This window comes from Peromyscus maniculatus, chromosome 6, assembly GCF_049852395.1.
Source record: "Peromyscus maniculatus bairdii isolate BWxNUB_F1_BW_parent chromosome 6, HU_Pman_BW_mat_3.1, whole genome shotgun sequence".
Classification (NCBI taxonomy): Eukaryota; Metazoa; Chordata; class Mammalia; order Rodentia; family Cricetidae; genus Peromyscus; species Peromyscus maniculatus.
In genome coordinates, this window is record NC_134857.1 from 9,475,673 (window position 1) to 9,491,303 (window position 15,631).

The 15,631-nt window shown below is 39.1% G+C and overlaps 1 protein-coding gene across 4 annotated transcripts in view; it reads left to right on the forward strand.

Moving 5' to 3' along the window:
- The window catches only part of LOC102920155 (EGF-like and EMI domain-containing protein 1), a 708,148-nt gene that overhangs the window by 586,992 nt on the left and 105,525 nt on the right, over positions 1-15,631 (forward strand). For all 4 annotated transcript variants that reach the window (XR_013051998.1, XR_013051999.1, XM_016000520.3 and 1 more), the window contains exons 10-13: positions 1,471-1,593; positions 3,719-3,841; positions 4,330-4,524; positions 6,487-6,660. Coding sequence is in view for 2 of the 4 variants with exons in the window: in XM_016000520.3 (XP_015856006.2) it covers positions 1,471-1,593; positions 3,719-3,841; positions 4,330-4,524; positions 6,487-6,660 (615 nt within the window). In the remaining 2 variants the exon portion in view is untranslated. The remainder of the gene's footprint in view (positions 1-1,470; positions 1,594-3,718; positions 3,842-4,329; positions 4,525-6,486; positions 6,661-15,631) is intronic.

The following is a 15,631-nucleotide window of genomic DNA, read 5'->3' on the forward strand; positions in this document are numbered from 1 at the left end:
TAACTATCAGAACAAAGAAGTATTTTCAGATTATGTGATGAATCTAGCCCCTTGCTAGCTGAGACCTGTGAGGCCCTGTTGGTAAAAAGGCCTTTTTTTAACCAAAAAGAAAAGAAAAATATCTAAAATTAAAAAAACAAAACAAACAAACAAAAAACCACAAAGACTACTGTTTTAAATGAAATAAAAAATGTTTTATCTTTTGTTTTTTGTCTTCTGTGTTCACCTTGTTTAATCTAAAGGCCAGAGACAGGCTTAATATGAAAAAAACTAATATCTGTAATCTTCTGAGTGGAGCTCCTTGTGACATTTTGCAGGAGAAAGAATGCATTGTGCCCAAATGACTTTCATTTAGATAGTTTATGGTGACCCCTCACCTTGACTGGCTGATTGCATTTCCTTTCCTTCCTGTCTCTTGTCTTCATTTCCGTAAGTCTACTGACCCTTCCAAGGTTAATTGAGACATTGACCTCTTTATACCTGTGGTCACTCATGTAGTCCTGGAGCAATAGGATTCTGTAAACTCAGCAGTGACAGCCACGCAATCTAACTGCCCAACACATAGAGGCTAGAACTGAGCCAGGGGCTAAAAGCCAACACCTTCATCATGTAATCCCAGCAGCCCAGAGCAGAGGGAAACAGAGCGAGTGTCTCCTGTACCCTTTCACTCTTGTGCTCAGAACGACCCTTTAAAACTCAGGCCAAGTAGATTGCTGTTTAGCCGGATGGTTTCGTTGACAACTACTGGAGCTTTTTGATTTTCCCCAGGCCAGCTGAGTCTTAAGAACAAGCATTCAGGATTGTAGAATTCTTGGTTGATAGTGCTATATACACAACAGCTCGCCTGGCAAGACATTCCAGGGGAATGATGTCACAGCTGTACCAAACCCCCACTCAATGTATCCTCAGCATGTTTGAGCAAACACTCTGAAATACTCATAATTCAATACACAATATGTGAAGGAAGTGCCTCTTCCTTCTCACAGACATGCAGTGTCCACTCCTCTCCCTGGTTGTGTATGAGGGGAACGTTTACTTGGGAACACTCTTTGATCTAAGGTCTTGAAGAAGAGGCACCTCATGAAGTCTGGGGCTGTCCTTTCTGCAGCTGTCAACTGTTATTAAATGGAATTCTTTGGATCTTCGGTCTCAATTCTGTCTTTTTCTTCCTCAAGTTCTGCTTATTCGGTCAGATTGCTTTTTAAACAGGAAAAAAAGCAGAGATCTCTTTTCCTATGCTTATAAATGCATTCAAAGATTCATTTAAATTAAGTAACAGACATGAAAGGAATGCACAAGAAAGTAGGTGTCATTATTTTTGTGCAATAGTTTCTTCAGTGTCTGTACTACGTGGCCTGAGAGGTGGGAAGTGGTTAATCAGCAGTAATTTAGAAATGAGGCCTCTCAGAGCTTCTGCAGTTTTGTTGAATTCTGCTTCCTGGAGTAACACACATGTCCTTTGCCCTTCAGACTTTGATGAATGTGAGAGCGGAGATGCCTGCTGTGCTCAGCTCTGCATCAACTATTCAGGAGGCTACGAGTGCAGCTGTCAGGAAGGCTTTCAGATCAGTTTGGATGGTTGTGGATGTGATGGTAAATTCCTGAGCTCTCATGGAAAGACTGATGTGATGTGCAATCAGGGGCAGGAGCTGGGAAGTGGGTGTCTTCCAAACTAAGGAAATGTGGAGTTCTGTGAGTTTGTGCCATGTGACAGCACATGCACTTTGGTGGCCCTAACTTTGAAGAACCCGAGATCTCCGTTAGTGAAATGAAGATAGCAATAGGGTTAGGAAGTAAATTAAGGGAAGTTTATAATAAAGGTAAAGTAGTAGCATGATGTTTGGCTTTGATGAGCACTCCACTAAAGGCAGCTCTGATTAGTATGATGTTCATTGGCCCATATGCTTTTCACATGTATGCATACAGAGGAGAGATTCAGAGTGAGTAACATACTGATGATGGAATCTTCTCTAGCATGCTGGACTACAATTACAGAGTTGGTTGTTGAAAATCATTTTCAAGACAAGAAATATGAAAGAACTACCATATACAGGAGCCCTCTCCAAACTCTGTATAGAATGTAAGGGTGAGGTCAACATGCCACATGATATTTCACATCCATCATTATTACTGCATTGCTCACAATAACCAAGATACAGAACCAGCTTAGATGTCCATCAGTAGAAGAATGGCAGAAAATGTGGTATATAGACAACAGAATTTTATCTGTCCCAAGAAAGATGAAATCAGGCAGTTTTCAGAAAAGTATATAGAATGAGGGGTCATTTATATTAAGCAAACTAAAGCAGATCCAAAAAGACAATTACTACATTTTCTTTCATATGCATAATCAAAATTTAAATCTGTTCATGCCATGACGGTAGTAAAGAGACAGAAAAGGGAAGGGGGAGATGATAGGTAGGAGGGGCTAGAGAGTGTGATGGGATACAGGAGAGAAGGTAAGTGGGAGGGGCTAGAGAGTGTGACGGGATACAGGAGAGATGATAGGTGGGAGGGGCTAGAGAGTGTGATGGGATACAGGAGAGATGATAGGTGGGAGGGGCTAGAGAGTGTGATGGGATACAGGAGAGATGATAGGTGGTAGGGGCTAGACAGTGTGATGGGATACAAGTGACATAAAAGAAGGGCAGACTATAGGGGAGGAAGGGATTAAAAATAAGGACAAAGGATAAGGTAGGGCAAGGAGGGAAGATAAGAATGAGAATAAAATTGAATGGCATATGTGTATAAACATGCTATAGTATAATCAATTGCTTTGTATGCTTACTTAAAAATAATTAAAAACAAAATTATCTTAAATATATAATTGATTTTTTCATTTCGCAATTATTATTATTATTGTTAAAAACATACTTTCTTGAAATCTGTACAGAGGTCATAATATTACTATCTACTCTGGTGTCAAGGCAAATATATGACATTAATGTCACAGAGAAAGTAGAGTTTCATTGCTTACAGAAACTGATCCTGATTTCTGATGGTAGCCAGGCTTTAAACTACTACAAGCCAGCCCTTCAGTATAGATCAAAGAAAAACACACTGTGCTATCTATATACACTAAACACAGTGGAGTATATTACCATTTATCATTTCCATCCAATTAACAGAGCCAACAAAAGCTGCATTTTATGCACCATCTGCTCCTAAGAGGAGTGAGCCAAGATATGATTGCATGGCACAAATGCACACACTTGGGCGTATACACAGGGGTAAGGTGTGCACCCTCTGAGGTGAAGCTGGAGTGTGGCTTCAGTCTGGGACTTTCCGTGTATCTAACACACTGACTGAATATAAAGTCAGATTCAGTCATAAATCTGGTAGTTACATGAGAACAGACTAGTTAGTATTATTCTGTGCCAAAAGTTCTCCATAGACCCTGCATGGAATTATACAAAAAAGTCAGTATCCACTTGCACACTTAAGCTGAGAAGTTAGTACATTTCTGCAGAATAAGACACAGCTTGGATTCATTGAATTTAAGTTTTATGTTCTTCACTCAAGCTACACGAAGAAGGCATCAGAAATCCCTGGTTTATGTGGCCAGCCTTCAGTAATCTTGCAAATGAATGCAAGCCAGTCAGTAGGTATACCTGACATTGAGGGGTATACTTGCTTTCTGTGTGTCAGGATCTGCTGCTGGTTAATGAAGGTCACAGTGCCTCAAAGGGCAGATGCTGGTTAACTCTACTCTCCCTAGATGTGGATGAGTGCCTGGATATCAATGTGGACTGTGGCCAGCTGTGCATCAACTCCATAGGGACATATGACTGTGCCTGTGAAGAAGGCTACAGAATGGGAAGTGATGGAAGAACCTGTCTCGGTCAGTAGCCAAGGGGTTGTGCTGAGTCTCCTAAATTTCTTTTGCTTCCTCATCTTCAGGGTGCTGGTGAGGGAAACCTCACAACCCTCACTGCCTCCCTCCTTTAGGTCTCTGTCTTTCTGTCCACCTTCTATCCTTCTCTCCCTCTCTTTCTCTCTTCCTTCTCTCTTCTCTTTCCTTCTTTCTCATTCCTTCCCTCTGTCCTGTTTCCCTCCATCCTCTTTTTTCTTCCTCCTCCTCCTGTTTTCTTTCCAGCTTTACTTTATTTCCTTTGTACTCTGTCTACTGTAATTCAGCCCCACGCGGGCAGCATCTGGCTGCTGGTACAATGGGCCTCTGAAGAGCCTGCTCAGAGCTCTTTGCCCATCACTCACCCCTGCTTGGCTGTCTAGTTCAGACTCTCACTATCTGTCAGTGCTTGGTTGCTTTTTCCTCCTTCTGTCTGCAGTGTTGAAAACCAGTCTCTTCCTCTCTGGTCTGAGCTTTAGATGATGAACAGCTAGAGGAGGAAGAAGAGGTACTAGACATCCTGAGGTTTCCAGGCCATCTGGTTCAAAACCCACCTCAGCCGTTCCCTTATCTTGATCCTTCTCTGATTGCTTCATATGAAGATGAAGACAATAATGAAGAAGACCAGGAAGCAGAAGAAGAGTTCCAACAGCTGACAGCCTTGCACAGAGTGGGTGAGTGAAGGAATGGTTTCATTGTTAGTATATCCTCATCATTAGATAACTCAGGCATGTTGTCCAAGTAATTTCATTATCAATAGTTAAGGCCATCAAATGTTGAGATAGGAGATCTAGTAGAAATATGGGACCAAAACCTTTACTTTTGCAGAGCTTTCTATAAATTTATCATCTCTTGACTTCCATTTTTATACAATAAAGGGATAATATGAAGGTATTTGTAGAAATGGGAGTATGGGGTGAAGAAGTATGTTGATGGTTCAGTGAGTAAGGGACTTGCTACTATAAATGACCTGAGTTCAATATCTAGGACCCACGTGGTGGAAAAAGGTAACCCACTCCCAACAGTTATCTCCTCACCTTACCACATGTGCCATGGCATATGCATACATATATACACATGCACCTAAATAAATAAATAAAAATAAAAGCGAAACTAGCAGTAATATACTTGTATTATAATTAATTTATAAGACTATCTATGAATGCTTCTGCATAAAGGTAGAATATTTAAATGTTTCTTTATTCAATTTCTGCTGCTTTGGCTATTCAAAATCAGAATAAATGTAGTTGAGACAACAAACACAGACCAAGTGAAATCGTTTGACCAAGGTTTGGAAAGAGAGAAATCCAGTTACATCTCTGCTGTCTTCTCTTCAATCATTTGCCAATCATGAGATGTGCCATGTACTCCTACAGACAGCTGTTAAGAAAGTGAGGCAGGTGCAGCGCTGAGCAACGCAGTTGTGATGAACATGCACAAAGTGGAAATTAGCTCTGTACAGAGTCACAAGGCCCCACATCCACCCCTCTCCCCAACACCAAGATGAGGACAAAACATGAGCCCATGTATAAACAACTGAGTAAACGAATACCTCTATGCTTTCTCATAGCAGGATAATATCCATCAAGAAGAGAATGAAGAGGCGAATATATTGCATTTCAGTAAGAAATAGAACACTATACTCACATAAAAGCTATTTGTGCACACAGAGTGTAGAATACTACAAACGCTGTGATGATGAAACCTGTAGCTGTAAGGTTTCTCTGGTCTCACCCAGTCCCATGGTCCCGCAGCTCCTTATAAAATAATCACTAAGAAGCTTAATATTATTTATAAACTGTATGGCCTATGGCAGGCCTCTTGCTAGCTAGCTCTTATATCTTAAATTAACCCATTTCTATCATCTATGTTTTGCCACATGTTCCATGGCTTAACAGTGGTCTCCTGGCATGTTGTTCCTTGGGCGGCAGGCTGGTGTCTCTCTCGCCTCTGCCTTTCTTCCTTTTTGTCTACTGCTTAGATTTCCTGCCTGCCTGTAAGCTGCCTTGCCATAGGCCAATACAGCTTTATTTATCAACCAATCAGAGCAACACATATTCACAACATACAGAAAGACATCCCACAGCAGAAACCTGACTACAAATGCGCTTACTTTACAATTCTATTTATGAAAAGTTCAGAAGAAATGTGTGGTGTCAGAAATTATAGTAGTGTTTTATTTTTGAGACTAATAGCATTGACATTTTAGGTGACAGGTAATATGCAATACCCTGATCAGAGTTTGTGGGCCGCTGGCAGGTGTATTTAAATATGTGTGCCTTTACACATGATAGTTAAGGTTCAATGTGAATTTACTTTAAAATATATCCATAGAAAAGTCTAGAAAGAAAAGAAAAACAAGCCTGGGCTATCTGTCCCTTTTGTGCTCTAGAATCAGTCATAGACCTGGCTTATGTTTCTTCCCTATTGCCCATTATGGAAGGAATAATAATCTAATATTATAACTGACCAAAATAAAATCTGTTCTGTGTTGAGAATTATCTCTTTGCTAAAGTCCTCTTCCATATTTTCTTGGGAAAGATACCTGATCTGATTTCTTTGGGGAATTAAGAACTTTGCTTTACTTTTGGTTACATGTGTAGTTAGGAGCCAACTAAGCTGGTTTCCCATGACAGTCTGTTTAGATGGCACCTTTGGCCTGGACTGCAGCTTGAGCTGTGAGGACTGCAGGAATGGAGGGAGGTGTCGCGAAGGAACGAGCGGGTGCCTCTGCCCAGAAGGCTGGACCGGCATTCTTTGCAATGAAAGCAACACCTTAAGAACTGGTGAGGACCGACAAGCTCCTTTGGGTGAGTTCTCCTCAAAAAAGGCACCCTAAAATATACTGATTAGCTATCTACTGAGAGATAGCAATATATTTGTTGTAAATAGTGAATGATGGTGAATGCTGGCATTTGTAAATTGAATATAGGACAGAAAGGAAAGATTTCATATTCTCAGGGGAAGGTAATGCTCCAAATCCTGCTAACCCACAAAACAAATTAATAAAGGCTCCTAATAAGGTTGGTCTGATAAAAACCCTGTGCTCAAATAAATCACCAGCACTTGGCCAGCTATTCCCAATGGAAAAAGCAGGAGGGTTTGTGTTACAAAGTACAGTGAATTTGCTTAAAATTTTCAAAAGTGAAATTGTTTAGCTGGACTTGCTTCTGTTTTTTTTTTTTAACCTCTCTTCCCCCCTTTGAAAATCACATTAACATAGCCAATGGTGATAGTTTTATCTTTTTATATAAATCTCTCAAGAGAAACTATCAAAAATTTAAATATGATACCATCCAAATATCATTTCATTTGTGTTTTAAATGAAGGCAGCTTTTAGGAGTTAAAACTTCCATGTGATAAAATACATTGAGGTTTTTTTTTCCCTCTTTTTAACTTTCCCATATACTTAAAAAATATGTGTCTTCATGGTTATCTGGAAGATAGTTGAGCAGATTTTTCCTTTTAGCTCCATGCATGCAAGGAAAAAAGAGCAGAGATATGTTCTACTGCATGTCGCAGGCATAGGACCCAGGTCCTGACATAGTGAAATCTTTTGGCCAGCATGACTCATTCGGGTGATCAGGCTGTTCCCCATGAGTGCCTGTGATCATGTTCTCTGCTGCTCTGACCCTTTGAAGCAGCTCACTGCCTGTACATAATATATACCTAGTCACTGGGAACCTTCCAGAATGAGATTTCTATAAATCCCTTTTTTTTAAATCTTTATCATAGTCTTTGTCAATTGACTAGTTCTAGGAAGTTAAATCACCGGCTACTTAATTTTCTGCACTTTTTTAGTTCTGTGGCTGTTGTTTCACTAGGAACTCTGAAGATTCATTTCTGCCTGTCATGTAGACCTTCATGTGATGGCCTCTGCAAGCCTTGGTCTTTCTAGTAGATGTGAAGCACTCTATCTTATTGTATTGACATTCTTTCTTGGCGAGTGTACTCCTTGGTCAGGTACAATTAATTCTTATTTACTGTGAGTTATTCTACATTGGAGTGCCAACCACATCAGTACAGACAGAACAAATGTTGGTGGAGACCCTCAATTATATTGACTCATAAGATCACATACTCCATAATATAAAATGTATATAATGTCATCATATGACTATTATAATACAGAGATTTGCTTTACCATGCAAGCCCATTGATATTCTTGTGTGGTTTGAACACATCATCCTTGATGTGGTAACATGGGAAATAAAACTATATAATCTACTTCTGAAGCATCAGAGGAAAGCACTGCTGATACAAATCTCATTTTGAGAGATTAAAGTGAGCCAGGTAATAAAAGGACAAAATGTCCATGTCTTCATACATGGAAAACCTTGCAGATGCCCTGAGTATTCACAGAGCTTTTCTGGAAGGATCTGCTTCAGAAAGCAGAGGCTAAGAAGGAAGACAGAACAATCCAAATCAACCCAAAGGTTTCAACTGATTCCTTAATCAAAAGGGAGTGGGAGATATTCTTTAAAATCCATATAAATTATATATTTTAAAGATGATTGGCATTTTAAATGCAACCCAGGAAATTGAAAATAAAATTGAGTAGAAATCAGAAAAATGGGGCTCCCAACTGAGATGACCCTAACCCTAACTCTAATCCTCCCTACTGACTAGATGACTATCCCAGTATTTTTTTTGGTCTACTATGAAAATATCTACTTAGACTTCTCAACATAGGACTTGACAAATGTTCATCCCCAATCCCTTTCTCTTTTTTAACTTGCATTTCCCCCTTTCCCTCCTACTCACTCTTTTACAGCAGCCTATGGCTTGAAATTAATAAAAAAAAAATGGTTAAGCCCAGTTGGTAATGCATTTGCCTAACACTCACAAGGCTATGAGTTCAAATACTAACATTGCATAAACCAAATTTTTGGAGCATATCTGTAATCCCAGCATGTAAGAGGTAGAGGAAGGGGGATTAGAAGTTTAAAGTCTTTATGAGTTCAAGGGCAATCTTAAATACATTAGACCTTGTCTCAATGAAAAATAGAAAGATGGAAAGAAAAAACAATAAGCACATCGAGAAAATAAAAGGAATCTGAAGCCGGTAGGAGGCAATATCCTTAATATAGCTTTAGAATAAAACTTATGGTAAAATATCCACGAAAATAGCTAATACAATTATCCCAAGAGTTATGTGTATCCACACTAAAGAGAGTCACAATTTCCTCAGCCTACATTTCTGGATACTTGGTACTTCTGAAAGAATGAACAAACTAGAAAATATTGTCATTTGCTTAATTTCATCAAAATCTGAGCATGCAAAACACCTTGGGAGCCCCCAAGAGAACTCTAGCTGCATTCATTGCTGGTTTTAAAATATGACATTTTCTCCCTCTGAGTTTTCTCCACATTTTTCAGAGTAAAAGATACAGTTTGTTTCTCATTAAGGTTGGTTACAGTTCTTCAGCAAATGTGTCTGGGTAGTGTTGAAACCACAAGGGTTAGAGTTTAAGGAGTAAGGTCAGTTTTGCATTTGAACCTTGTTAGCATCTCCTTAAGTCATTATTTTTCTAACCAGATGTATCCTCTGGAATTCCCCTGGGGTGATTAAATCATAGAAACTAGTACTAGACCAGAGTTTTACCCTGGGTCTGCAAGGTACTAAGAATTTTAATGACGTGGTAGCCATCCTAATAGAAAGACCACGTCTCCTCCGATCTCTCCTTCTGGCTTTCATTGTGATGGGCAGGATGTTCCATTACACACTCACCTTTCCTAATTTACTCACAGCTTGTTCCAAGGAGGCCAAAAGAAGGGAATGCAGGGGCATCTGCCATTGTCGGAATGGAGGCACCTGTGATCCTCAGACTGGACAGTGCCAATGCCCCCCAGGGGTCTATGGGAAAATTTGTGAAGAATGTAAGAATGCCCTCTCAGTAAGATGAGCTACTGTTAATTTGGGCATTGGGGTAGGGGTTTAACGGAAATGAAGACTTCAAAGACTGTGTCTATATGGACAAGAATATAGTTTCTTTGACCATGGCAAGCATAACAGAGCAAAATGAGAGCTGTTAGTGTGGTTTTTTGAAAGATAATGAACCTCACAGGCTCAGGTATTCAAATGCTTGCTCCCTAGTTGATGAACTATTTAGGAAGGATTAAAAGGTGTGGCTTGTTGGAGGAGATATGTCACTGGGGGTGGGTTTTGAGGTTTTAAAAGTCCATGTCAGGTCCAGTATCACCCTCTCTCTGCCTTCATCTAGAGGATAAGATGTAATCTTTCAGCTACTGCTACAGCACCTTGTCTGCTGACCTACCATGCTACTCTCCTCCATGATGGTCATGAACTTACCCTCTGAAACTGTAAGCAAGCCCCCAGTTAAATGTCTCTTTTTATAAGTTGCTGTGGTCATGGTGCCTCTTCACAGCAATGGAACAGTAACTAAGATACTTGGGTATCTGTGGTGCAAGCCAGGATAAAGCCTGATATGAGAAAAGAATTTTGTTTTCTTCTCAAGAAAAAGTTAGGTTTGTGGATATGGATCCAGAAGAAGGACCTGGGAAGAGCTTATTCTTTCTGGGGAAAAAAAGAGAGAAAAGAGTAAGGTCCATGTGGCAAAAGTAGGAGGGAGATGAGATCAGAGAGCAAGAGAGGGGAAGAGAGAACGGGAGAAGAGAAATTATGGTTCACAAAATGCCAGCGATAACTGTGCCTAGATTCTTCATAGAAACCAATGTAAAGGCCACATTTCCTCCACTGGTTTGCCAGAGCTCAGTTACTGAAGGCAGAAAGGTAATTAACATGGTATTACCCAGAGTTTGCTAGAATCTATTGGGAAGTTCATTAGGTTCTCACAGTCCATGGGAACATGGAAATCAAATTTACTTTCCATTCTGGAGTATAGGAAGGCTCCTGATAGCCATCCAAGTTCTTATCACTCTGAGAAATATTTGTTTAATCTTTTAAAAAATACACTAAATGGTTGTAATGAGGTCTGCCAGGAATGACAACCCTGGTACAGAAAACAACCAACCAACCAAACAAACAAACCTGGTCTTGCCCTTTGAATATTGTGACCAGGTTTGACAAACATAGATTATAAAGGTTGATAGGTATTGCAAATTAAATACTGATGCATGGTTGGAAGTAAGACCATAGCAAGATTCAGATTTTGACAAAGAGAGACTTACAGAGAAGTCAAACAAGAGAGATGAGGTGAGGCTGCATGAGGAAAGGACATTCCTGAGCAAGGTGGGAAGATATGTGGTGTGTCAAGGACCTCAGATAGCAGCAAAGACATGCGTGGAGCTAGTGGTGCAGCAGGAATTCTGCCAGTGTGGTGGCTGTAGTGCAGTATAACTGTAATTAATGAGGCAATTCCACATAATTTATCTGGTAATCAAGAGACGCTTATTTCTGGGGTAACTTACAGCCAATAGGGGTTGGTTACAGGATCCGGGAGAGATGAGGTACCATCGCCATGCCCCAGGGGTAGGTTATAGGCAGGTGTGGCAGTTATCTGCTGTCACTCTAGGGACAGTGTTTCAAGGTCAAAGCTGGAACAGCTACCCACTATAACTCCTACTTTTGTCTAAATGAGAAAATTCTAACCTAATAAAAAATTATCTACAATAGGGATGATTACCAAATATTGTCCCAGAGGAATAAGGGATAATGACCTAGACAAGATGAAACTACATTAACAAGAACAACACCAAACAAGAAACTCATACTGAAATCCAGAAGAGTCTGGAACATAGGTAAATGGTACATTACAGAAATCCTTCCACAAGAGGTCCTACATTGAAGAACCTGAATCTAATACTTAATAAGTTCTAGCTAAGATACAAGAAGATTGTAATTATAACTGTTAGTCTCCAATTCCATCAAAGACCCAAGAAGAAATATAATAATACATGAGAAATGGGAGAAGAACACAAACAACTTTCAGGAGTCTTGCAAGAGTAGACAGAGACAGCTGGCAGCCTGGACAGTCACCTAGATTTTCTCAGTATCGTTGGTGCATTCAAATTGGATACAGACCTAGAGTATCTGTCAGACCATTCTCAGAAGCAGTTTTTTTGAAAGACTATCCTACACTCTCTTGGCAGAGTTCAAGAGTCACTTTTCCTTGTGTCCTGCTTGTATCAAAGGGACAGTATTTGTACTGTCAAAGTTGAAACAAGGGCAGTTCTTTGCCCAATAGGCCATTTTTTGTGCCAAGAAGAAGACAAATTTCCAAATGGAAATGTCTCAGAAGCCCAACATTCTCTCAGGATCAGATCAGTGCTGTCAGGAGCAATCGTGTCTCATGTCAAAGGAATTCCAAGTTATCAAAACATTAAAATGCTATATTCTCTAGGTCTATGAAGTGTTTGAAGACTACTTATCCATCTGACATATGTTTCTGTAAGTCTAAAGAACCTAACTAACATAACTATAAAAATGACAAGCTTGAGTGACTATAGCTCAATAAGTCTTCTCTACTAAAATAACTTAAGGACTAAGGCTTCCCATAACAAGATAAACAGTCTGTAAGCAGATGTACCATATAAGGACAATGACCTCAAGATTGTAACAATACACAAAATAGCTTCAACAGAGGTATGAATGTATATATAGTATAATATGCAATATGACAATAATCCTAAACATATATCAATATACAAAATATACTAAATAGAGGTAGAAAATACATACAGTATGACAAATATAATTTTACATCTGTATCAAGATACAAAATGTTTCAAACAGGAGTAGAAATATATGTACATTACAACAAATATAGTTCTGTATTTGTATCAATATATAATTTGTCTTAAATAGGAATATAAAAATAGTTCACATTTGTATCAATATATAAGAATCCATATCAGTGCAAATTATCTAAGACTGATATTTTACTAAAATAGTTTACTAGTAAATACAATAATCTACACTAATATCCTATACTTATCCATTCCCCTTTTTCTTTTCTAAAAAAGAATATTGAGTCTGTATTTCATTGTTTGACCCCCAATGCTACAACCATCCACCCATAACCCTGAGAAAAATGAAACATTGGGAGAGGGGGTCATTCTCTGATAGTTTCTTCCTGCTGTTTAGGAGGCAATGGTATCTCTGTGGGGTGCTGTAAGAGAGCTTAGATTGTTAGGTCTCAATAGAACTATTCATAAAGTATGCAACTAGTCTCAGAAATAGATGATTGTCTGATTTTCTGGCTAAAAGTATAGTGTGATGGACCATCTCATCTTGGAACTATCCTGAAGAGTTTTCAGTCCAAAGCTGATCATGAGGAATGTTCTTAGGTACCATGGCATCATTCTGGACTGGGTAGAGTTGTTGTTGTGGAGCCCCATCTTGCTTCTGGAGACTTCAGAAATTGACATTGGAGAAAACTTATTTTTTTACTATGGAAAACTTGAGCATTATTAATGTCAAAGTGGAAAGTTTGGTTTTAAAGATAACATGACATATAAAAAGGTATTCTGAGAAATCAAAAATAAGCACGGAGAGAAGTAGAATCTTGGTGACAATGGTCCTTTTTTTTGGTTTTCTTCTGTTCCACACCAGACGGCTCTTCTGATATGAGACAGAATGTCTTAAATTTTTTCTTTTAGCAATATGCTTGGGTTTAGAGATGGAGGAAGCCAACTTTCAAATCCAAGGCTAGCTTTATATATAGTTGAATCGGAACCATAACTTTTCTAGAGTTAAAGAGATACAGTTGTTAGGCAGTAAGATTTTACCCTGTGTAGATTGGTACCAATAGATTCTTATCATCTGTTGTAGATATTTGGATATCCAAGGCCTTCTGTTTTCTGGAAGATGGTTTTTTCTACTATCCTGTAAAGACAAAAACCAGAACCCTGCCCCAACCCTTGTATGTTAAGTTTTTCTTACAATTTGTAGAGATGTCACATCTGGGGGTGAACTTTAACTTCTCATCTAGGGGTTTCTCCTGTTTGAATCGAATTTTTATTAATTGTTGGTATCCATAGCTTTTCTTTTCCTGTGGAAACAAAAGCAAAACCCCTTCCCCAATGTAGGATTACCCTGGTTTCCATTCTGAGGTCAACTCATTTTTTAAATAAACTGGTTGGTTTAGCTCAGGAGTTTTGTCTGACATCCAATGTCTCTCCACAGCTGTTGTTCCTTTCTTATCAGCATTGAGAAAATTCAAGGTTAATAAAACATTATGCAATCTATTTCTAGGAGTCATTGTTACCTGTTGCTGTTTATTTAGCATCTCCTTTAAAGTTCGATTTGATCTTTCTATGACTGTTTGGCCTGTGGGATTGTGTGGTATACCTGTAACATGCTTTATATTGTAATAGGCAAAAAACAAAACAAAAACAAAAACAAAAAAAAAACTGTCTCATTTTGCTGGAGACATATGCTGGGGCATTGTCTGTCCTAATTTGTACAGGTACTCCCATGATGGCCATAACTTCTAATTGGTGTGTAATCACAGAATCAGCCTTTTCAGAACTCACAGGAGTTGCCCACTGAAATCCTGAATAGGTGTCAATAGTATGGTGTATGTACTTTTATCTTCCAAGTTCTGCAAAATGAAACACATCCATCTGTCAAATTTCATTTCTTTGTATACCTTTTGGATTGTTCCCTGCAAGTAATGGAGTTTGGTTATAGAAGGAACAAGTAGAACTTTTTTTTTTTACACTTTCCTTAGCTTGTTGCCAAGTGATAGAAAAATCCTTCTTCAAATCTCTGCTATTTACATGATGTTTCTTATGAAATTCTGAGGCTTCTAGCATGTTACCTATTAGTAACTGATCAATCTTTTCATTACCTTGTGCTAGATGTCCTGGCAGACCCATATGGTATCAGATGTGAGTTATTTATAAGAGATGCTTCCTATTCCTGATTATTTTTTGTAACTGAATAAATAGCAGGATTAATTCTGACTCATTGGGAATAAATTCTTCAGTCTCAATATGTAATACCACTCTTACAGCATACTGAGAGTCAGTAACTATGTTAAGAGGTTCCAAAAAATCCATTAATACCAACAGAATAGCATACAATTCCAATTTTTGAACTGAATTATAAGGACTTTGAATGACTTTCCATAAATTTTCTTATTTGTAACCTGCTTTTCCTTGATTATTTGCATCTGTATAAAATATATGGGCTCCAGATATGGGTTTTTCTCTTACAATGCAAGGTAGAATCCAATCAGCTGTCTCTCTCTCTTTTTTTAAATGCTGAATGCCATTTATTGAAGGAGGGAAGAGATCTTAAATACAGGCTTACAGCACAATGGGAGAACCCCTGAGGGCAGAAGTTCACTACTGATGTTTTACAATCTTGCATCTAAGCTGTTAATACCCATTATGCAGGATACACAGACAAGGAACTTCCCTTAAGCATTCATGAGGGTGAAACCTGGCTGGGAATTAGCATTGGGAGGATATAAAGGTCAAGGTCAGCAAGCAAGGCAACAGTTACCCCAAACAGGGGCCAGGACCCTAAAGGTCCCTCTTTTACTAATAAATGAGCTTCTGACTTGGGTTGTATGGGATGTCAGCAGGTCACCTTACCCGTCATGGAGATGCCTGCCCAGGCCACACAGGTGCTCTGTCTTAGGTTGGTGAGTGCCCCCCAGGCATTACCCATCTCTGAATACTCATTATCATACCGGCTCAATTTGTGTGAGCTGCATGGTTAATTGCTGCCAAGGATCTCAAAGTGGCACTGGGCTTGCAATCTGTGTGTTCGACACAAAAAAAGACCAACAGAAGTCCTAACACACCCACAGCCAGTAGGCTATAGGCAACTGAGCCATTCCTTTCCTT